The 26,280-nt window shown below is 40.9% G+C and overlaps 1 protein-coding gene across 1 annotated transcript; it reads left to right on the top strand.

Moving 5' to 3' along the window:
* Positions 1-231: 231 nt before the first annotated feature.
* Positions 232-22,407, top strand: rhot1b (ras homolog family member T1). Its single transcript, XM_062996570.1, is given in 21 exon segments — positions 232-268; positions 1,466-1,524; positions 1,609-1,690; positions 2,402-2,445; positions 2,529-2,582; positions 2,909-2,961; positions 3,563-3,671; positions 4,578-4,679; positions 5,525-5,623; positions 5,710-5,818; positions 7,450-7,570; positions 8,456-8,540; positions 8,655-8,800; positions 9,419-9,519; positions 10,658-10,788; positions 11,673-11,756; positions 12,918-13,040; positions 13,563-13,679; positions 13,681-13,766; positions 21,080-21,202; positions 22,240-22,407. Coding segments are annotated over 21 exon segments (1,980 nt in total). The 3' UTR covers positions 22,355-22,407.
* The last annotated feature ends 3,873 nt before the right edge of the window (positions 22,408-26,280 follow it).

Here is a 26,280-nt window from a genome sequence, read left to right as displayed (position 1 = left end):
TTTGCCGAAGCGGTTAGTTTACATTCAAAGTCCAAATAAAAGTAGCGTATCGTTAAACTAAATACGTAAATAACTGTTATTATATTAAACTAATAATTTAATTAATGTTTTTGATTTGACACATCTGAAGCCCGGAGCCTTTGCGCATGCGCAGTATTTCACCGGTATATGAGCGGTTTATTATAGGAGCTTGTTTGAATGAGATGTAACAGAGATTAAGAATTAGGAAACATGAAGAAGGATGTGCGGATTTTACTGGTCGGCGAGCGTAAGTAGTGTGTATGACTGTGTGTGAGTGTGTGTGTTGTGTGTGTATACATATTTTTTGTCGTTTTACAACATGTAGCACCAAAATAGGCTCCATCTATTTGGATAACAGTTGTATTTATTATTATCACTTATTTCTTCTTACTCACATCTAGTGCACGTTCTTATATTGCTGAGATTATATAATAATAATAATAATAATAGGAATAATAATAATAGTAATAATAAGAATCAGGATTTAATACCACAGACAGACAGTAATACTGTACAGTACAGTACTGATCTCAGCTGCTATGCAGGCTGCTTTGCATTTCATTGCTTACTGCTGTGTGTGTGTGCATGCATTCCTGCAGTTACAGTAAGAAGTGTGTAATGCTTAATGTTTAAAGGCTTTTTTTTTGCTACAACTTCATTAATTTAGCCCATAAAAGCACCCTAATGAGAATTAAACGAGCAGGACAGGACAGGCTGATCTTGTCTTTCTTTAGGATTTGCATGGCGGTTTTATATAATAAGGTAAATATTTGTCAAGTTATGCTCGATCATCTTTGTATTTGTTTTTACTATTGCAAATAAAAAGTGGAATAATAAGATGCATGAAGTCTGAGACAAAGTTTTTGAAACAATGTGAATTGTCAGAAGCGTCATTAAGACTATTTGTTTTTATAAGAAAGACATCTGCAAAAACATTGTTTACATCTGCTCTGCTAGTCATGTTATAGACAGAATGTCATGCTCACAAATAAAAAAAAATCCTGATAAATCCCTATCTTATGGTTCCATATCTTTATGACTTTGAAGTATGTCTGTGGAAATTTGTGCCCATTCAGTCACATAAGGATGTGTATGGCTGGGCACTGATGTTGGTTAAGAAAGCCTCAGTTGATGTTCTACTTTATTTCAAATCTTTAAGTGGGGCTGAGATTAACCTTTTCTTTATGGACCTTGCTTTGTGAACAGGTACACGTTCAGGATTTACAGCATAACTTATAATAATCTAGCTTGTAAACCAGGAGCTAAACATCATAGCAACATGACTACCGAGAAAAACATTTTCAAACTGTCAACCAATATTTTTGGAGTGGACTCTCATTGATAGAATATTGAAATACTTTAAGTCTGAAAAACAAGGTTTAGATTTTTTGTCAATACAACATCTAACAATGCTTGTTTTATTATTGTGTTTATGTAAGAACAGCCAGTGTGGGCAAGACCTCCCTCATCATGTCTCTGGTCAGCGAGGAGTTTCCTGAAGTGGTAAGAACTATTAATATTTTATTATTTATTTGTTTACCCACAGTGGTACTGTGGTAGCTGATGTGTTTACATTCATCTCTGTAGGTTCCTTACAAAGTGGAGGATATCACCATTCCTGCTGACGTCACCCCTGAGGGAGTCCCTACACACATCGTTGATTATTCAGGTGCTCACATAAATACCACATGTCAGTTTTGGGCCCCCTGAAAATGTCCCCCATGCATGTCTGAATAAGAACAAACATAGCTACTGGGGTTCAGGGTCGAAACCTAGGTCTGCTATAGGCCAGATTGACATCTACATACAGATATGATTGGTGTGTTGCTTCATTGCACCCAGTGATACTGAGGAAACCAGACCCACCGAATTCAAGGATAAATGGATGGATGGATGCAGCTCAAATGCATGATATGGTAAAAAGTATATGGACATCCCTTCTAATTATTGAGTTGAAGTGTTTTAAGCATCCTCATTACAAACAGGTGTAGAACCAACTATATGCTTAACTTTGTGGCAGCAGTTTGTGGAAGGCTTCTTCCTGTTCCAACATGACAGTGCCCTTGTGCACAAATTAAGAAATGGTGTCAATTAACTCCAGTGGCTTGCACAGAGACTTCAACCCCACTGAACACCTTTGGTCAATCGCAAGCCAGGCATTCTTGTCCAAGATCAGTGCCCGACCTTGGCACAAATTCTATTTTAGAGGAATGAAGGCTGTTATAGCTTAATATAGAGGGACAACTTCATGGTTTTGCAATCAGAAGTTAAACAAGTAAGGTGTCTACATTCTTTTGGCCATACCATTATAGTGGAAGATGATCAGATTTTTTGGTCCCTATTGATTAGTAACTGATGTTGGATGTTTATATGTGGACAGAAGCTGAACAGACGGATGAGCAGCTTTATCAGGAGATATCAAAGGTACAAATTAGATGAAATACAGCAGTAATATGGTGGTTTGGTCAGAGACTGATGTTATTATCTGTCTGTTTGTCTGTTTACAGGCTAATGTCATTTGCATAGTATACTCGGTCAATAATAGTAAATCGATTGAGAAGGTGAGTCAGAAAAATTCTCATGTTTTAGTTGTTAATGTATTACTGTTATGTGTATTTTGTTAAAAATCAAGTCAAGTGTTTGCGGTATGGTTTCTTGTAAAAATCCACCACTGGCTGTTGGAGAGGGCAGGTGCCAGATTGTGGCTCTCCTCAGCTCTCCATCGTGTGGGTGGTTTAAGTGACAGAGTGGAAAATTAGAAAGGACAAAATTGCAACACCAAGCAAAACCTGTTTAAACCTGATTATTTTGTTGTATAATTGATAAACACTGAATTAATATGAATGTTTTAGCACTAGCTTAAAATGATCCTGGTTCGATTCTTCAGGTGACCAGCCACTGGATCCCCCTGATTAATGAGAGGATGGATAAAGACAGCAGGTCAGTGTATGATGGACAGATAGATTAACATCACTCATTTCACAATCTTTATTTATTTTTTATTTTTTTCTTGGACTTGGGCAGCTGTAAAAAGTTCACTGGTGAAAAAGTAATTGCCCCCCTTTTCTATTCCCTTTGTTATTGCATAGTTGTAATTAAAACATGTTAATACATAAAGAACTACTTTCAAAAGTTACCACAAAAAGCTGCCAGAACTCTTTACAAACAGTTGAAAATGTGGGTGTTAAATAGCTGACGACCCAAGTGCAGACAGGAAATATTTAGTAGGCTACAGCTGAGGGAGGGAGAGGAAAGGAGAGAGAAATGGATGGTGCCTGTGTGGGGTTTTATTATGTCATCAGAGACGTCCACGTTCTGACTGATGATTCTTAATTTGGAAGGCAGACGAACATGTGCACTATACACTATATAAACCACTAATGCACATCACTGTATATCATTATTTAATACTAGTGTGTGTGTGTATATGTGAGCGTTGGGGGTGGTTGTGGGTTGTATGTTTTTGTAGTTTGTTCCATTCCACTGGGTCAGATGTGTGTTTTTTTTTTTTTTATTGCTGTTTGTGTGTTTTATGTGTAAGGGTTCCTCTGATCTTGGTGGGGAACAAGTCTGATTTGGTTGAGCACAGCAGTATGGAGACTGTACTGCCCATCATGAACAAGTACACTGAGATCGAGACTTGTGTTGAGGTACAACCTTTTTTAACCTTGCACTTACTAATAATAATAATAATAATACATTTTATTTATATAGCGCTTTTCAAGATACTCAAAGACGCTTTACATAAGACAAATAATCAAAATACTAATGTACTTTGTGAACTGATTGACATTTCTCTCTTGAAGTTTAGCACAAAGTGGTTATATTTATCTCAGCAGCATGATGGGTTTCTCATGCAGGCCCGAAGACATTTAACAGTAGTTTCCAGGCTTGGCCTACACAAAGTGAAATTTCCTGAATCTTTTTTACAATATTAAGTTCTGTCATGAACTTCTGACTACTGATTATGAAATCCTGGTTAAAACATATCTAAATCAATTTATACACAACAATTGATAACAAGTGTAATAAATCAGTTAGATCAAGAATATGCTTCCAATTTTGCAGCAACAGTTTAGGAAAGTTCCTGTTCCAGCATGACTGTGCCCATGTGCACAATGCAAAATCTATAAAGAAATGAAGAAAAGTTTGGTTTAAAGAAACTCCAGTGTCCTGCATGGAGCCCTGACCTCCGCCCCACTGAATAGCTTTGGAATAAACTGGAACTTCAGTTTTAGGAGCACCAGGCTTTCTTAACCAACATCAGTGCCCAGCCATACAAATGCTGTTTTGACTGAATGGGTACAAAGTCTTGTGAGAAGCCTCCTCAGATGAGTGGCTTTTGCTATAGCTGAAAAGAGGTCATTCTATTTTAAAAACATTTGTTTTTAAAATGGGATGTCCAACAAGCTCATGGTCAGGTGTCCAAATACTTTTGGCTATATAGTGTACCTTCATTAAAAAGCTGCTCAACTTTGTACATTTAAAAAGTTCCTTTGTCTTATAATTTTTCATTTTTAGTTCATTTAGCATTTTTATGTTCATGTGTTTTTCAGTGCTCGGCAAAGAATCTGAAGAACATCTCAGAACTGTTTTATTATGCTCAGAAAGCTGTGCTCCACCCATCAGGACCGCTCTATTGCCCCGAAAGCAGAGAGGTGGAGTGAATTATTTTCATTTTTTTTCTCCAAAGACATTAGAAGTATAATAAATTGTTTTCATACTTCTTTATTAAAGGTGCCATGTTTAGTTCTGTTGGTTACAATGTAAACTACAACAGGAGATCCGGTGCAATTATACTATAATATAATGCTAAACTTTTAGTAAAGGTATCAGCCATGTTTTTATCTGTTAGCAATAAATATTGGCATGGTGTGACAGGCTTGTATGTGCATGTCTGTATTGTGTATAGCAGGAGTGTGTGAACGAGCCAGATCTCTGCTGTGTTTTTTAAATGCTGGTTTCTCAGCCATATGAAGTTGTTTTAGAAATACAGTATGTGGACACCCCTCCTTATTGAATTCCAGTGTTTTTGACACACCAGTTGCTAACAATTGCTTATAGCTGTTCCAGCATGACCTCACCCCTGTTAAATGCTTTTGGGGTTAATTGGAATGTCAGTGGCAAGCCAGGTTCTCTCATTAATATCAGTGGCTGATCTCACAGTTGCTCACTGAACTGAATTGAAATTAATTTAATTGCATCATACAAACTTCAAACTGTAAACTTCAAAAGTCTTCTGGATTGGACTCTCGGATTGTAGCCAGAAAAGTAAAATTATGGCCTTCGGTTTTTAATAGAACAATTGTCCAAGCAGGTGGTCAGGGATAGCAGGAAATAAGGGATAGTGATGATGAATAAAGAATATTAAACAGTCCATTTTTATTACTGTTCATTATGTGTACTTTGATGCTGTTTACCTGAGCAGTTTTCCTCTGAACTGGAGAATATTTGATCATTATTGTGTTACACATGATGAACATGTATGTTTTACTTTCTCTAGATGAAACCAGGATGTGTTCGGGCTCTCACTCGCATCTTCAAGATTTCTGATTTGGATAATGATGGAATCCTCAACGACAATGAGCTGAACTTCTTCCAGGTCTGAAAGATACCAAGATTAGGTCTAGTATTTCATCTAAATATATTAATGATCTAATAACCTGATGTGTGATATTTTTTGTTTAGAGAGTGTGTTTCAGCACGCCGCTCGCCCCTCAAGCTCTGGAAGACGTGAAGAATGTGGTGAGGAAGAACACTGCTGATGGAGTGCATAAGAACGGCCTGACTCTACAGGGTGAGAGACAGAAACACACCAACATCATGTTTGCACCAGAGGTGTAAAATGCCAGAAGTTCTCAACATTCTTTGTCCAGTGAACCCACCTACAATAAAGAATCATCCTATTTCTCTTACTACATTAATGTAAAGAGGTTCATATTGACCAGTGATAGATACATGATTATAATATTTGATAATAAGGAAACTATCACACATGAGATGCCTTTTGATTCATTATAACCAAGCCTAAACAGACCTGATTAATACACCAACCAGCAGGGCTAGGCAGCGAGTCGCCATGCGGTCAGGCAAAATGCTATTGCACATTTATGGTTAGTCAAGGTGCTTTTCACTTCAAAAATATTTTCATGGTTGTGACAGAAGCTCCAAATGAAATGATGGTAGGGTAAGAGCCTCCTCATTCTTGTTTATATTTATTAGTTAAGTTTGTCTGCTTAAAGTCCCCACATGAGCTTGCTGACAAAACCCATTTGTATTATGGCCACCTACAATTATACACTCACACTCACTCACTTTCTTAACCGCTTATCTAATTAGGGTAGGGGGGGTGGAGGGGGGTGCTGGAGCCTATCCCAGCTTTTATAATGGGCGCAAGGCACACAGTAACACCCTGGACGCCAGTCCATCGCAGGGCAGACACGCATACACACACACACATACACACACCCATTCACCTTTAGGCCAATTCAGTGTCTCCATTTACTCTGGCTGCATGTTTTTGGACTGTGGGAGGAAACCGGACACCCTGGAGGAAACCCACACAGACACTGGGAGAACAAGCAAAGTCCTCACAGAGAGGATCCCCGCCTGGTGATCGAACCCAGGACCTTTTTGCTGTGAGGCGACAGTGCTACCCACCGAGCCACCGCGCCTCCCTCAATTATACATTGTAAATAAACTATATCCAACTCTGTAACTATGAGGCTTTCAACCAAAAGCCAACTACGCTGGTTAAATTCTGAAGTCAAATGGCCAAATATCTAACCAGATTTGTACCAGAAGCTTGCTGATCTCAAAAAAAGTGCTGAATAAAGTGAAAACAGCTAAGGGATTTCAAGTAAACCCAAAATAAACAGAGATACTCCAGTTTTCTTCCACCTTCCAGAAACATGCAGAAGGTTGACTGGTTCCCTGACGAAGCCCTTAAGTGTGAGTATGTACATGAGTGAGTGAATAAGCGAGTGTGAGAAAATGACTGAATGTTTAATACCCTGTGTTGGCCTGTCCAGGATGTTTGCCCATATTACACCCAGGGTTTGTGGAACATTTCTTATATCTGCCACACTGACAAAATATAATAGCTTATTGAGGATGAATGAATGTGAGACAAAAAAAAAAGACTTGTTTATAAGGAAGTACAATAAATTAAACCACCAAAAAGTGAATGTGGAAACATTTTGAAAGGATGTAGAGGAACAATTTATGATGCAATGCACTCAAGTGCTTCTTCTAAAGGAACTTAAATGTGTTAAAAGTTTCTTAACCATTTAGTCACAGAACAAGAACAGTTGCAGAAATAGACATCCCAGAACTGCTATTGCGTAAAAGTCCCTTACAGGTGTATGTAAACTTTTGCCATGTATTATGAACTGCAGTTTTATTTTTGATGTTTATTATTTGTTTCAGGCTTCATCTTTCTGCAGATGCTCTTCATTCAGAGGGGACGTCATGAGACCACGTGGACGGTTCTGCGTTGTTTCGGCTACGATGATGACCTGGAGCTTCATCAGGACTTCCTTTTCCCTCTGTGAGAATTTTCATCTGCTGTTAACACTACCCCCTCCTACCTGCCCTTACCTACTGCCTCTCCTGTTAGCCACACCACAAAACTTGTTTCTCCTATTAGCCCCACCCACATTGCATGTTTCTTCTCTTAGCCCTGCCCACATCACCTCTTCTTCATGTCAGTCCCACCAACACCATGTTTCTCCTGTTAGCCCTGTCCACTTTACATTTTTCTTATTAGCCCTATCCACATCACTGGTTCCACCCACCTGTTATCCCTGTCCACATCACTGGTTCCACCCACCTGTTATCCCTGTCCACATCACTGGTTCCACCCACCTGTTATCCCTGTCCACATCACTGGTTCCACCCACCTGTTAGCCCTGTCCACATCACTGGTTCCACTTGTTAGCCCTGTCCACATCACTGGTTCCACCCACCTGTTAGCCCTGTCCACATCACTGGTTTTACCCACCTGTTAGCCCTGTCCACATCACTGGTTCCACTTGTTAGCCCTGTCCACATAACTGGTTCCACCTGTTAGCCCTGTCCACATAACTTGTTCTACCTGTTAGCCTTGTCCACTTCTACCTGTTGGCCCTGCCCACATCACCTACTCCTCTGGTAAGCCAGGCCATTACATGTTACATGTGTTAGCCCTGCCCACATCACCTTCTTCTTATGTCAGCCCCACCTAAACCACATGTTATGGTTTACTATCATTTCTTCCACCTGATTTACATGTTATCCCTCCCAGGTCTCCCTATGGCCTATTTCTTTTGTCTTCTTTTAGCTGATTTATCTGTCTTTTTGAGGCTCTACCCCTAAAGATTTGTTCTTCTAAATCTACTCTAAATTACCTAGTTTACATAATTAATATTGTTTCCTGCATGTGGTGTTTCTGCAGATTAAAAACTCCTCCAGACTGCAGCACAGAGCTGAATCAGAACGCCTCCTTGTTCCTGCAGAGTATCTTTGATAAACATGACAAGGTAACGACCCTTCTGCTATTTGAATAGTGTGCACTCTCACTCTTTTGAGGTGATCGAGTCGAGATCGAGCACTCTTTCACAGAAGTACACATTATGACTGATTGATTATTTCAGGACAGAGACGGTGCTTTGTGTCCGATCGAGCTGAAGGATGTGTTTGAGGTTTTTCCCTACATGCCGTGGGGGCCGGACGTGAATAACACGGTGTGTACGAACGAACACGGGTGGATCACAAATCAGGGCTTCATCTCTCAGTGGACGTGAGTCTTTTACTTTTAAATTTATTGTGACAATGACTAACAGAAGAGTTGATGCAAGAAGATGATAGCACATTATACTGTATATTACATACAACTATACTATATGGTCAAAAGTATTGGGACACTCTTTTTAAGTATTAAATTCAAGTTTCTGCTACAATAATTGCTAAAACTGAACAGCTTTGGAATTAACTGGAACATCAATTGAGACTTTCTCCACCAACGTTATTGCCCAGCTATGCAAATGGAGAAATGCAAATGCAGAAATTCCCTTCATACTTCATAGTCTTGTGGAAAGCCTTCTCAGAAGAGTAGCTGCTGTTCAAGCTGAAAAGATCACACAGAGGTCACTCTATTTTAATACCATTTGGTTTTTAAATGGACTGTCCACACGCTCATTGTCAAGTGTCCAAATACTTTTGACCATATAGTTTATTTACTACAGCAAGAAAATAATTCTTGGCCACAGATGACATGCCTGATTGTGATTCAGTTCAAGTTATTTAGAATAATAAGGACTAAATAATAAGGAGATTAATGGAATAGGAGAGTCTGGGTTCTGTGCATAGTCATGGGAACTAGTGATGATAAAAAATCAAAACTGTATTTCCTTTGCAGGTTAACAACTTACCTGGATGTCCAGCGGTGCCTGGAGTACCTCGGTTACCTTGGTTACTCCATTGTAGCTGAGCAAGAGTCACAAGCCGCGGCCATCACAGGTTAGTTATCATGTGTTACCACTCAAATGCCCCTCTCATCTGGGTGTATTCATGTTAGGCCAGGAGTCTAACAGGTGTAACTGGCCTGTGCCTGAAGAAGGCTGATGGATGGGGGTTTCATTGCCACTGCAAAAGTGTGACCTCTGCTGGCTGGCACATATTGCAAGCATTCGAATCTTTTCTATTTTACATCAAATTTGATGATGTATCATCTCCTTCTATTGGTCCGACATGCTTATGTCAACTGTTTTGAGTGGATGGGGAGATTTTAGTAAATTAGCAAATGTTTTTTAAAGGGAAGGGAAAATGATCCTGTTTTTAAAAATATCAGCTGATTTGGACAGAATAAATAAATCTTGATGTGTTGAACATGGCCACTTGGTGGCGCTCTTAATGCGTCATCCAGCTGTGGATAAGTGAATATATGAATGTGTTTAAGTGTATTTTAAACACCTCAGTGTGTGTGTGATACAGAGAGAGCTGCACACTAGCAGCACTCTTCATACACACCTGCCACCAGGTGAGAGACAGGGAGTGACCATGTCTGACACACACACGCACGCACGCACACAACTCATTTTCATTCTTATTACTACCTCATTACTGTTAATGTTATCATTGTTATTGTTACTGTTTTCACTGTTTTTATTATTATTTTATTGTATTCTATTTTGTGCATCTCTATTCTCTAACTATTTTGTATATATTTGTTATTTTTTTATTGTTTTATTTTTCTTTTCTCTGTAACTGAGCTTTGGCAAAACAAATGTCCTTATTTGTCATGCCAATAAAGCCTCCTTTGAGTTGAGTTGAGTTAAGATGAGAGAGAGAGAGAGAGAGTGTGTGTGTGTGTGTGTGTGTGTGTGTGTGTGTGTGTGTGTGTGTGTGTGTGTGATTTGGAGGTGTGCAGATGTTGCTGAACGTCTGAGGTGCTTCATCAGATGCACGGTGTGAAATTTTCATTAGATAAACGTCACACCTGTGACACTGATGTGGAACTGGGATCCACAGATATGAAGTGTCACTGTGAGGATTTCACTGGGATTCCTTACCCTAACTCACTAGTACAAATTCTGGGTGTAATCTCAAGATGTGTATTCTTGTGTGTGTGTTGGTGTGTGTGTGTGTGTGTTGTCAGTAACACGTAGTAAGGATGTGGACCTGCAGCAGAAACAGACTCAGAGATGTGTGTTTCTTTGCAACGTGTTTGGCAGCTACGGCAGTGGCAAGACCAGTTTCCTACAGGCCTTTCTTGGACGCAACCTCACTGTATGTACACACACACAGAGATACACATGCAATTATTTATTAATTCATCTGCTATTAATCATGGGCAGTCAATCAACATACAGATGGTTTAAGAGGTGAAAGGAAACCCACCCAGACATGGGGGAAACATGCCAAACTCTTTACAAACTAAAGGCGAAGACTGAACCCAGGACCCTACCTCTCTAAAACAATGCTTTATCCTGAACACTAGATGTGTTCCATCACAGGACGTCACACACGTGCCCAATAAAGCAACCATTCCACCTTCTGGAAAACCATGTGAACAAGTGAATAACATGTAAATGTGGAGACCAGATTCAAACCCAGGTTTTCAGGACATGTTGCTGTGTTTCAGCATTTAGGAGCAACAAAGTTCTTTTGTAAATAATTTATGATTTATTTATTTTTACCCAAATAGTTATGCTGAATCAATGGTGTTTAATGAAAATACCACCAGAAGTCAGCTCTTCCATCTGGCTGGGCTGGGCGGCTGCATGAACAACGATTGGCTGTTGTTCATACAGGGTTGGAGCCAGATAGGGACTTCTCATAACTGAGCGAATTGCGACCTCTGCTAGCTGGTTGATGGCGTCTGCACAGAGTCAGGAAATAATGCTGATCAGGGTGTGGCTCTCCGTGCACAAAGCTGATCGCATATGAACTCTCCTCGTGCAGGTGAAAAGATGCAGTCGGCTACTGCACACGTGTCGGAGGGGGTATGTGACAGTCTCGCTCACCTCAATTAGGGTGGGGGTCAGCTCCAGTGGAGAGGAAGCATAACGCAATCGGGTATAAATTGGACGCGCTAAAATTGGGGAAAAAATGGATTAAAAAATCTTTTTGCCAGCGTTACATTTGTGTGAGCATTTGGGTTTCTGTTGCAGCATCAGCAGGCGATGACAGAAGAACACAAATCGTACTATGCAATTAATACAGTGCACGTCTTCGGCCAGGAAAAATACCTACTGGTAAGATTCTGCTATATTATTATTTACTATTGTTTACCTGTTACCATATCAAGCATTGGGGTGGTAAAAGTGGCAGGAGAATTGCAATAAGTTAATTGGCTATGATTGGGGGGAAATGAGAAAGATACAAAAAAGTGGGAAAAATACAAAACAAAAATTTTCAGGTGACATGAATGATACATTTTCTTCCTCAGATAAATGAAACATTTACATTTACATTTACGGCATTTAGCAGACGCTCTTATCCAGAACAACTTACAGAAGTGCTTCCATAGTAAACATTACCTTACTCTAGTTAAAGTAATCAACAGTCCAAGAACACAAATCTGCCGAAACCTGTTAGAATCAAAGTTTTTTTTTTTTTGCAAGAAATGAATGAGTGTTAGTAAGTAAGTACATGACAGCTTAAGTGTTTGTAAAGAGGTGATGAAGGTTTTTAAGCATTTTTTTAAAGACAGCAAGACACTCAGATGTTCTGACAGACGGAGGAAGTTCTTTCCACCACTTGGGTGCCAGTACAGAGAAGAGCCTTGATGCTCGTCTTCATCGAGTCCTGGGTGGAGGATCAAGTCGAGCGAGACTAGTGGCTTGGACGTTGCGTGGTACAGAGCAGGGTTTGATTAGACCCGAAGGTCCATTTTTGGCTTTGTAGGCGAGCATCAGTGTTTTAAACTGAATGCGTGCAGCTACAGGAAGCCAGTGAAGAGAACGCAGCAGTGGGGTGATGTGGCAGTGTTTAGGATGGTTAAAAACCAGACGGGCAGCTGCAGTTTGAATGAGCTGCTCCTATGATAGTGGACATAGGAACACCTGCCAGGAGGGAGTTGCAGCAACAAAAAGTTCTGTGTGTGTAATAAAGTTCACTTTGTTATATCATTTTGTTTAATGGCTAAAATCAGCAAGGGTGCCATTACTTTTTTACACCATTGTAATTATTTTTATTTCATTTTCATGTTAAACCACTGCTTTATCCTGGTCCCACGATGGATTGGCATCCTGTCTGGCATGTGTTACTTCATTATGCCCAGTAATTCCAGTGAAACCAGACCCACCGTGACCCTGACCAGGATAAAGAGGTGGTAGAACATGTAAATAAATGCAGAAATGTACTGTATATTCACACACTGAAGCATCAAATCTTCGTTGTTTTTTTCCCTGCAGCTGCATGAGATCTGCTCTGATTTAGATTTCCTGTCTGAGTCTGATCTCTCATGTGATATCGTGTGTCTGATCTATGATGTCAGCGATCCCCACTCATTCGAGTACTGCACTCAAGCGTTTGAGGTGGGTGAATTTCACATGACAACTTATGCAGAGTATAAATATAAAGTATAAATGAACAACATTAAAACCACACTGGCATCTGTCGAGGGGTGAGATATATTAGGCAGCAGGTGAACAGTCAGTTCTTGAAGTTGGAAGCAGGACCAATGGACAAGCATAAGGATCTGAGCGCCAAATTGCAATGGTTAGACAACTGGGTCAGTGCATCCCCAAAATAGCAGGGGTGTGGTGTTACTGGCATGCAGTGGATAGTACCTATCAAAAGTGGTCCAAAGAAAGACAACCGGTGAACCGGTGACAGGGGTCATGAGCACCCAAGGCTCACTGATGCATGTTGGGATTGAAGGCTAACCCTTCTGATCCAGTCTTACAAAAAAGCTACTGTAGCACAAACAGCTGAAAATGTTCATGCTGACTAGATATGACAGAAGTTCAGACAGACAGAAAGACAGACAGACAGACAGGTGAAGGCAGATTATTACCGCTGGTCTGTAATTATTTCTGTCTCTGTCGTATCTGCAGCAGTGTTTTTTGGACAGTAGGGTGCCGGTACTTTTGGTGGCCATGAAATCGGACTTGCAGGAGGAGAGACAGCAGTACAGCATCACACCACATGACTTCTGCAGAACCTACACCATCCCCCCCACCTCAACCCTACAGCTCTAATACTGCAGGAGCACCCGGCCGAGACATCTTCATCAACCTCGCTACCATAGCAACCTACCCGTCAGTACCAACACACACACACACACACACACACTATCATCAGCCTTACTACCACAGCAACCTACCCGTCAGTACCAACACACACACACACCATCATCATCAGCCTTACTACCACAGCAACCTACCCGTCAGTACCAACACACACACACACCATCATCATCAGCCTTACTACCACAGCAACCTACTCGTCAGTACCAACACACACACACACCATCATCATCAGCCTTACTACTACAGCAACCTACCCGTCAGTACCAACACACACACACACCATCATCATCAGCCTTACTACCACAGCAACCTACCCGTCAGTACCAACACACACACACACACCATCATCATCAGCCTTACTACCACAGCAACCTACCCGTCAGTACCAACACACACACACACACACACTATCATCAGCCTTACTACTACAGCAACCTACCCGTCAGTACCAACACACACACACACACACTATCATCATCAGCCTTACTACTACAGCAACCTACCCGTCAGTACCAACACACACACACACCATCATCATCAGCCTTACTACTACAGCAACCTACCCGTCAGTACCAACACACACACACACCATCATCATCAGCCTTACTACCACAGCAACCTACCCGTCAGTACCAACACACACACACACACCATCATCATCAGCCTTACTACCACAGCAACCTACCCGTCAGTACCAACACACACACACACACACACTATCATCAGCCTTACTACTACAGCAACCTACCCGTCAGTACCAACACACACACACACTATCATCATCAGCCTTACTACTACAGCAACCTACCCGTCAGTACCAACACACACACACACACCATCATCAGCCTTACTACCACAGCAACCTACCCGTCAGTACCAACACACACACACACACACACCATCATCATCAGCCTTACTACTACAGCAACCTACCCGTCAGTACCAACACACACACACACACACCATCATCATCAGCCTTACTACCACAGCAACCTACCCGTCAGTACCAACACACACACACACACACACACTATCATCAGCCTTACTACCACAGCAACCTACCCGTCAGTACCAACACACACACACACCATCATCATCAGCCTTACTACCACAGCAACCTACCCGTCAGTACCAACACACACACACACCATCATCATCAGCCTTACTACTACAGCAACCTACCCGTCAGTACCAACACACACACACACACCATCATCATCAGCCTTACTACCACAGCAACCTACCCGTCAGTACCAACACACACACACACACCATCATCATCAGCCTTACTACCACAGCAACCTACCCGTCAGTACCAACACACACACACACCATCATCATCAGCCTTACTACTACAGCAACCTACCCGTCAGTACCAACACACACACACACCATCATCATCAGCCTTACTACCACAGCTACCTACCCGTCAGTACCAACACACACACACACACCATCATCATCAGCCTTACTACCACAGCAACCTACCCGTCAGTACCAACACACACACACACACACACTATCATCAGCCTTACTACTACAGCAACCTACCCGTCAGTACCAACACACACACACACACACTATCATCATCAGCCTTACTACTACAGCAACCTACCCGTCAGTACCAACACACACACACACCATCATCATCAGCCTTACTACTACAGCAACCTACCCGTCAGTACCAACACACACACACACCATCATCATCAGCCTTACTACCACAGCAACCTACCCGTCAGTACCAACACACACACACACACCATCATCATCAGCCTTACTACCACAGCAACCTACCCGTCAGTACCAACACACACACACACACACACTATCATCAGCCTTACTACTACAGCAACCTACCCGTCAGTACCAACACACACACACACTATCATCATCAGCCTTACTACTACAGCAACCTACCCGTCAGTACCAACACACACACACACACCATCATCATCAGCCTTACTACCACAGCAACCTACCCGTCAGTACCAACACACACACACACACACACCATCATCATCAGCCTTACTACTACAGCAACCTACCCGTCAGTACCAACACACACACACACACACCATCATCATCAGCCTTACTACCACAGCAACCTACCCGTCAGTACCAACACACACACACACACACCATCATCATCAGCCTTACTACCACAGCAACCTACCCGTCAGTACCAACACACACACACACCATCATCATCAGCCTTACTACCACAGCAACCTACCCGTCAGTACCAACACACACACACACCATCATCATCAGCCTTACTACCACAGCAACCTACCCGTCAGTACCAACACACACACACACCATCATCATCAGCCTTACTACTACAGCAACCTACCCGTCAGTACCAACACACACACACACCATCATCATCAGCCTTACTACCACAGCAACCTACCCGTCAGTACCAACACACACACACACACACCATCATCATCAGCCTTACTACTACAGCAACCTACCCGTCAGTACCAACACACACACACACCATCATCATCAGCCTTACTACCACAGCAACCTACCCGTCAGTACCAACACACACACACACACACCATCATCATCAGCCTTACTACCACAGCAACCTACCCGTCAGTACCAACACACACACACACCATCATCATCAGCCTTACTACCACAGCAACCTACCCGTCAGTACCAACACACACACACAGCATCATCATCATCAGCCTTACTACCACAGCAACCTACCCGTCAGTACCAACACACACACACACACCATCATCATCAGCCTTACTACCACAGCAACCTACCCGTCAGTACCAACACACACACACACACACACTATCATCAGCCTTACTACTACAGCAACCTACCCGTCAGTACCAACACACACACACACACACCATCATCATCATCAGCCTTACTACTACAGCAACCTACCCGTTAGTACCAACACACACACACACGCCCACACCATCATCATCAGCCTTACTACTATAGCAACCTACCCGTCAGTACCAACACACACACACACACACACACCATCATCATCAGCCTTACTACTACAGCAACCTACCCGTCAGTACCAACACACACACACACACACACATCATCATCGACTTTACTACCATAGCAACCTACCTGTCAGTATTAACACACACACATTATCTGTTGATGCATGCTCAATAATCAATAAAGACACACATGGCCATTGTAATTAATGGTCATTGTGAATTTCATATGGACCTGATCACCAGTTCCATTGTTATGCAATGGGCAGTGATCAGTCGTTATGCAAATCAACTGCATATAAGGTTGGGTTATTCACCACCAGCTCAGACTGAAGAAGTCATTCGGATTGAGTGACGAAACGTATCTCTACAACAACCTTGTGTCCAGATGAACTGATTCAACTTTGTGGACACACACATTATCATCAGCCTTACTACCATAGCAACCTACCTGTCAGTATTAACACACACACATTATCATCAGCCTTACTACCATAGCAACATACCTGTCAGTATTAACACACATACATGATCAGCTTTACTACAATAGCAACATACCCGTCAGTATTAACACACACACATTATCATCAGCCTTACTGCCATAGCAACCTACCTGTCAGTATTAACACACACACATTATTATCAGCCTTACTACCATAGCAACCTACCTGTCAGTATTAACACACACACATTATCATCAGCCTTACTGCCATAGCAACCTACCTGTCAGTATTAACACACACACACATTATCATCAGCCTTACTACCATAGCAACATACCTGTCAGTATTAACACACATACATGATCAGCTTTACTACAATAGCAACATACCCGTCAGTATTAACACACACACACATTATCATCAGCCTTACTGCCATAGCAACCTACCTGTCAGTATTAACACACACACACATTATCATCAGCCTTACTGCCATAGCAACCTACCTGTCAGTATTAACACACACACATTATCATCAGCCTTACTACCATAGCAACATACCTGTCAGTATTAACACACATACATGATCAGCTTTACTACAATAGCAACATACCCGTCAGTATTAACACACACACATTATCATCAGCCTTACTGCCATAGCAACATACCTGTCAGTATTAACACACACACATTATCATCAGCCTTACTACCATAGCAACCTACCTGTCAGTATTAACACACACACATTATCATCAGCCTTACTGCCATAGCAACATACCTGTCAGTATTAACACACACACATTATCATCAGCCTTACTACCATAGCAACATACCTGTCAGTATTAACACACATACATGATCAGCCTTACTACAATAGCAACCTACCCGTCAGTATAAACACACACACATTATCATCAGCCTTACTGCCATAGCAACATACCTGTCAGTATTAACACACACACATTATCATCAGCCTTACTACCATAGCAACCTACCTGTCAGTATTAACACACACACACATTATCATCAGCCTTACTGCCATAGCAACCTACCTGTCAGTATTAACACACACACATTATCATCAGCCTTACTACCATAGCAACATACCTGTCAGTATTAACACACATACATGATCACCCTTACTACAATAGCAACCTACCCGTCAGTATTAACACACACACATTATCATCAGCCTTACTGCCATAGCAACCTACCTGTCAGTATTAACACATACACATTATCATCAGCCTTACTACAATAGCAACCTACCCGTCAGTATAAACACACACACATTATCATCAGCCTTACTGCCATAGCAACATACCTGTCAGTATTAACACACACACATTATCATCAGCCTTACTACCATAGCAACCTACCTGTCAGTATTAACACACACACACATTATCATCAGCCTTACTGCCATAGCAACCTACCTGTCAGTATTAACACACACACATTATCATCAGCCTTACTACCATAGCAACATACCTGTCAGTATTAACACACATACATGATCACCCTTACTACAATAGCAACCTACCCGTCAGTATTAACACACACACATTATCATCAGCCTTACTGCCATAGCAACCTACCTGTCAGTATTAACACATACACATTATCATCAGCCTTACTACAATAGCAACCTACCCGTCAGTATTAACACACACACATTATCATCAGCCTTACTACCATAGCAACCTACCTGTCAGTATTAACACACACACATTATCATCAGCCTTACTACCATAGCAACCTACCTGTCAGTATTAACACACACACATTATCATCAGCCTTACTACCATAGCAACCTACCTGTCAGTATTAATACACACACATTATCATCAGCCTTACTGCCATAGCAACCTACCTGTCAGTATTAACACACACACATTATCATCAGCCTTACTACCATAGCAACATACCTGTCAGTATTAACACACATACATGATCAGCCTTACTACAATAGCAACCTACCCGTCAGTATTAACACACACACATTATCATCAGCCTTACTACAATAGCAACCTACCTGTCAGTATTAACACACACACATTATCATCAGCCTTACTACCATAGCAACCTACCTGTCAGTATTAACACACACACATTATCATCAGCCTTACTGCCATAGCAACCTACCCGTCAGTATTAACACACACACATTATCATCAGCCTTACTACAATAGCAACCTACCTGTCAGTATTAACACACACACATTATCATCAGCCTTACTGCCATAGCAACCTACCCGTCAGTATTAACACACACACATTATCATCAGCCTTACTACCATAGCAACCTACCTGTCAGTATTAATACACACACATTATCATCAGCCTTACTGCCATAGCAACCTACCTGTCAGTATTAACACACACACATTATCATCAGCCTTACTACCATAGCAACATACCTGTCAGTATTAACACACATACATGATCAGCCTTACTACAATAGCAACCTACCCGTCAGTATTAACACACACACATTATCATCAGCCTTACTACAATAGCAACCTACCTGTCAGTATTAACACACACACATTATCATCAGCCTTACTACCATAGCAACCTACCTGTCAGTATTAACACACACACATTATCATCAGCCTTACTGCCATAGCAACCTACCCGTCAGTATTAACACACACACATTATCATCAGCCTTACTGCCATAGCAACCTACCCGTCAGTATTAACACACACACATTATCATCAGCCTTACTACAATAGCAACCTACCTGTCAGTATTAACACACACACATTATCATCAGCCTTACTACAATAGCAACCTACCTGTCAGTATTAACACACACACATTATCATCAGCCTTACTACAATAGCAACCTACCCATCAGTATTAACACACACAAACGCATTATCAGCCTTATCGCCATAGCAACCTACCCGTCAGTATTAACACACACATACACACTATCATCATCAGCCTTACTACCATAGCAACCTACCTGTCAGTATTAACACACACACTATCATCAGCCTTACTGCCATAGCAATCTACCTGTCAGTATTAACACACACACACACACACACACACACACACACACACACATCATCATCAGCCTTACTACCATAGCAACCTACCTGTCAGTATTAACACACACACTATCATCAGCCTTACTGCCATAGCAACCAACCGGTCAGTATTAAAACACACACACACACACACATCATCATCAGCCTTACTACCATAGCAACCTACCTGTCAGTATTAACACACATATTATCATCAGCCTTACTGCCATAGCAACCTACCTGTCAGTATTAACACACACACATTATCATCAGCCTTACTACCATAGCAACCTACCTGTCAGTATTAACACACACAAACGCATTATCAGCCTTATCGCCATAGCAACCTACCCGTCAGTATTAACACACACACACACACATCATCATCATCAGCCTTACTACCATAGCAACCTACCTGTCAGTATTAACACACACACTATCATCAGCCTTACTGCCATAGCAACCAACCGGTCAGTATGAACACACACACATTATCATCATCAGCCTCACTGCCATAGCAACCTACCTGTCAGTATTAACACACACACACACACACACACACACACACACATCATCATCATCATCATCAGCCTTACTACCATAGCAACCAACCCATCAGCACCAACACACATCATCAGCTTTACTACCAAAGTTGTGTTTAATAGAGGGGGGGAGGGGGGGGGGGGGGGTAACAAGCCCTGTTTGACTCCCTGTCCAGGGTCTTCCTTCCTCGCACCCAGTGTTTTGTGGTGGAATAGTTCTTCAAATTTCTACTGTCATTCAAATGGTTTGGACCTTAACCCTTCTGATGTACAAGTGTAACACTTAAGTGTGTGTGTGTGTGTTGCAGGCACCTGCGGCTGCGCAGTATGTGTACCTGTAACAGGTGTACAGCCTGCTTCTGTCAGAACTTCCTCAACTCTGAACTACTACACACTGTCAAAGTCAAACTGCACACCTTCATCTCCAGCAGGTCCAACCACTCCTCTGTTCTACCCCTCCTCTTTTTACCCCTTTTCTGTTCTACCTCTCCTCTGTTCTACCCCTCCTCTGTCCTTCTCTTGCTATGTTTTGTTGAGGTCAGTTTATTCTTGATGGATAGCTAGGAACCTCCTGCATCAGAGTTAGATGTGCTTCTGAGGAGGCTTCTCACAGACCGCATATTTAAATGTTGGTGGAACCTTGACTAATTGGGTATGACCAGCATTGTGTTTTTATATTGTCACTTTGTCACTCAGTATCACAAAGAAAGTTGTCTAAAGTTTCTTCCTATGTCTGTTTTTTGTTTTTTTTACACTGCTGATGGGTACAAATGGCCAATATTAATATCATTTTCATTTTTCAGATGCAGTACAGAACCAAGTTCTTATAATCTTCTGTTTCTTCAGCTGCTGTTCAGTCTTTCAGTTCCTCTTAAACACTTCATTATTCCTTTATTACTTAAGCCTGTTTCACCAAGTCCACTTTCACAGTTTCCTTTTGTCTGTACAGCTTTAGACACAGCATGTGCTTACCCTTTTTCACCTTTATGCTTTTCTCCATGGCTCTAACATGGCGTAAAAATTCCAAATAAATAAATAAATAAAATTCTCCATGGCTCTGTTCACTTTTCAGTCTTAATTTGTGACACAGATCTGTTTTTTTTCACTGAGTGGTCTAAAGGGCTACCCCACCATTGTTGAGCTCTCAAGCTGTTGTTGGTATTCTAGCTGTGCTATCATCCATTCAGGCTCCCACTCAGACACTTGGCTGTGTCTGAGCGAGGGAGATTGAAGGAGTTACTCATTGCTACTGCAGTGGCAGCTTCTGCCGGCTGGTCAAGGCACCTGCATGTGAGAAATTGGTTTCTCTCCCTCCACATTGCCCCAGGGCTAACAGAATGATATGAGGATAAAAATAATGTTTAAGGAACACATTAGATGTTGACCTCTGAACAGTTTTGGAATGAACATGAACAGAAATCAGGGCTTTCTTACATGATCATATGATTTCTATCTGTGTGTGTTTCAGGTGTTTGATGGTGGAGGATATGAGAAGTTCTGTCTGGTTTCGGGTCAGTTGTGGGGTGGCGCCGATCTCCATGTTGGGATTTACTGTGTACAGACTTCTGATTAAACTCCGGTGATGCAAAAAAAACCACTTTTTAGATTTTATACTGCAGATTTTGCTGCCTTCATATAATCAGAATTATTGCCGCTGCAGGTTCCTGATCTAAAATTTGCAAAGTATTTTTTTAATAGTAGTATTTGAGTAAGGTGGTTTTGGCCACTTTACTCACCTTATAAGACAACATATGCAGTATTTTTACTTTTATTTCATTGAAACAAAAGTTCCCGTCTTGAAAATCTGGCTAATGTTGCAATAAGCTCAAATGTCATCTTTTTGAGCATTTTTGAGCATCTACAGCTCTGGAATATGAACTACACAGAATTGTTTTGAGCAAAGAGGATTTTATTTCCTACATACAGGTAACATCTAACTTTGATGTACTAAAGTGATGTTTGTTATCAAGCCGTAGCTTAGTGGTTAAGGAACTGGACTAGTAATCAGAAGGTCACTGGTTCAAGCCCCACCACTGTGAGGTTGCTGCTGTTGGGCCCTTGAGCAAGGCCCTTAACCCTCAATTGCTCAGACTGTATACTGTAATGTAAGTCGCTCTGGATAAAAGCATCTGCTAAATGCTGAAAATGTAAATGTGTAGTAAAGATAAAATCTCTCGAAGGATTTGGAATGTGTGGTTAAAGTTCAGGATGACTAAATTTTGACTCTTTCAGTTCATGGCAGGCCTCCAGGATTAAAACTGGAGAAGTGTACAGGCATCATCTTTGCTCATGTATTTTGTCATTAACTACCAACTTTGTAAAAAAAAAAGTCTTATATGAACTTGTTTTAAAATCACATTCGTCTCTGCTAGATTTGACAGTTTTTCTTTTAAGTTAACGCGGAATGTAAAAGGTTTTAAATTCACTTTAATTAAACCGGTCCAGGAGAAGAGAGACTCTTCTGTTTCATTATATTTTCTTCTTGTTCTTCTGTCTTGTGTGTGTGATCAGTATTAGGTTGTAGATAAGTAGATACTGAAACCACCACAGCACGAGCAGGTAATGAGGTCTTTTAAATACTCAATTAAAAATGACAAATTCAATGGAAAAATATTTGTTATGAGCATTTGTTCATTTATAACAAGATAACTCAGAATCTTATTGAAAAGAAAACACCGTAAGTCCATGGGCACAGCAAACAAATACTAATACACATCCAGAATCATCTGAGAGAAGTGCTAAACATGCTGGATTGTATAATATCATTTCTGTTTTTTCCGTGGAAGCAGATTAATTCTGTTTAAGGTCATACAGTGTTAAATGTAAACACACAGCAGATAAATAAAAGGCATGAAGCTCATTATACAACTTATTTGCTTAACCAATCATAAAGGTTTAGAGATACACTATACAGTCTAAGTATGTGGACACACATACTAACCAGTGTACAAAATTAATTAAAAAAAATATATAATATGCTTTTAACTTTGTGGCAGCACTTTAGAAAAGGTAATTTCCTTTTTCTGCATGACTCCGCTCCTGTGCTCAGCATGAGGGCCATTAATCTTATAAATGAAGTTTTGACAACTGACAAAAGTCCCACAAATACACTCCAAAATCCTGTGGAAAGCCTATTCAGAAAAGTGATGGCTGATGTAGACGCACTGGTGCCCAATAAGCTCAAGTCAGGCATTTACATGTAGCTACCCTGCCTGGCCAAAAAAAGGTCACACACTCTAATATTTCGTTGGCCCGCCTTTAGCTTTGATTATGGCACACATTCGCTGTGGCATCGTTTCCACAAGCTTCTGCAATGTTACAACATTTAGTCTCATGCTCCCTGAACCACTCTTTCATAATTTGAGCCCGATGAATCCTGGCATTGTCATCTTGGGATATGCCCGTGCCATCAGGGAAGAAAAAAATCCTTTATGGAATAACCTGGTGGTTCAGTATATTCAGGTAGTCAGCTGACCTCATTCTTTGGGCACATAACGTTGCTGAACCTAGACCTGACCAACTGCAGCAACCCCAGATCATAGTACTGCCCCCACAGGCTTGTATGGTAGGCACTAGGCATGATGGGTGCATCACTTCAGCCGCCTCTCTTCTTACCCTGATGCGCCCATTACTCTGGAACAGGGTAAATCTGGACTCATCAGACCACATGACCTTCTCCCATTGCTCCAGAGTCCAACCTTTATGCTCCCTAGCAAACTGAAGTCGTTTTTGCCGGTTAGCCTCACTGACAAGTGGTTTTCTTAAGGCTACACAGTTTAGTCCCAATCCCTTGAGTTCCCTTCGCATTGTGCGTGTGGAAATGCTCTTACTTTCACTATTAAACATTTCCCTGAGTTCTACTGGAGTTTTTCTACCATTTGATTTCACCAAACGTTTAAGTGATCGCCAATCACGATCATTCAAGATTTTTTTTCCCACCACATTCCTTCCTCGAAGATGATGTTTCCCCACCATCCTTCCAATTTTAATAATGCGTTAGACAGTTCTTAACCCGATTTTAGTAGTTTTAGCTTCTCCTTAGATGTTTTCTCTGCTTGATGCATGCCAATAATTTGACCCTTCTGAAAGAGATTAACATCTTTTCCACGACCACAGGATGTCTTTCGACATGGGTGTTTAACAAATGAGAAGCTACTCACTGCATCAGTTAGGTTTAAATAACTTGTTGCCAGCTAAAACATAATCACCCATGCAGTAATTATCCAATGTGAGGGTCTTACCTATTTGCTTAGTTAAATCCAGGTGGTGACCTTTTTTTTGGCCAGGCAGTGTATATAGTGTAAGTTAAATATTTTATATAATGCTTATTATAGAAAGTTAGCAAAACACACACACACACACACACACACACACACACACACTACAGCAATGTGTTGCATGTGTTCACAATTATGCAAGATTCATTTCACAAACAGTTACAGGAAGAAATGTTGCACATAAAATCACGCGGCAGCTTTAAAAACAGAGAAACTTGAGCACGAATTTGTGCAACAGCAGTCTGATTATCAAATATGACAAATGGTTCTGATACAATATTTAATTATGATGAACCTGCTAATAAAGAAACTTCATAAATACAGATACACACCAGAAATCCGTGTGTCTGCTCAGATTCCCCTTCTCTCACGTCCTAGTAGATAAAGACTGTAAACTGTGATCTTGACTTACATCGACTGCTTTGCTACACAAAGTTAGAAAACACACACACACACACACACGTAAACAAATTAAAGGCCTCATCAAACCATAATGAATGCATTCACACAGTCTGAACAGAGGTGATTCTTACTAAATAATCTTAATTTCCTTAATTCAGGAAATAAGGAGTGTAAGGTTTTAGGATAAAAAAGTGCTTGTTGATAATAATAATTTGGGGAAGCTTTAACATGAGTTGGATTTTGGGTGCAGAAACTGAACATGTGTGTTTAAGTGTGTTCATTGCAGAAATAAAGTTTATGATTAATGAATTATGATTATGCATTAATTGTTTAGGATTATGCAATAAACAATCACCCACTCTCCAGTGGCTTTTACTTAATACTAATACCTTTAGGACTGGAATTAGATTCTGGACTACAAAGAGAGTCTTTACAACACATGTAATTTTAATAAACTCACTGTCAACAAGACAGTAAATGCCAAACGCAAATTATATTTCTGGGATGTTTTTTGCTTAGTTTTAATTGAACTGATCCTGTAGAAGAGAGCCTGTGGTGTGTGATTATTTTTCTTGACTGCCCTGTGTGTGTGATCAGTGTTAGGTTGTAGATCTGTAGATAGTGAGGCCACTGCAACACAAGTAGGTAAATACTCGACTAAAAATTACAAATCCTTCGATGGAATTCAGGGTATTTTTCTTAATGGTAGTTTTTGTTATCATGACAAATTGCTACTGAAATCAGATTATCAGATTATTATTGACCATGTAAACACAGAGTGAAATGTAAGTAACATCTACTGCCAATAGGTATTAAGAATCCATTATTTG

The sequence above is a fragment of the Trichomycterus rosablanca genome, chromosome 6, assembly GCF_030014385.1.
Source record: "Trichomycterus rosablanca isolate fTriRos1 chromosome 6, fTriRos1.hap1, whole genome shotgun sequence".
Lineage (NCBI taxonomy): Eukaryota > Metazoa > Chordata > Actinopteri > Siluriformes > Trichomycteridae > Trichomycterus > Trichomycterus rosablanca.
The sequence above is the reverse complement of the archived record's forward strand: the minus strand, read 5'-3'. Positions and strand labels throughout refer to the sequence as shown.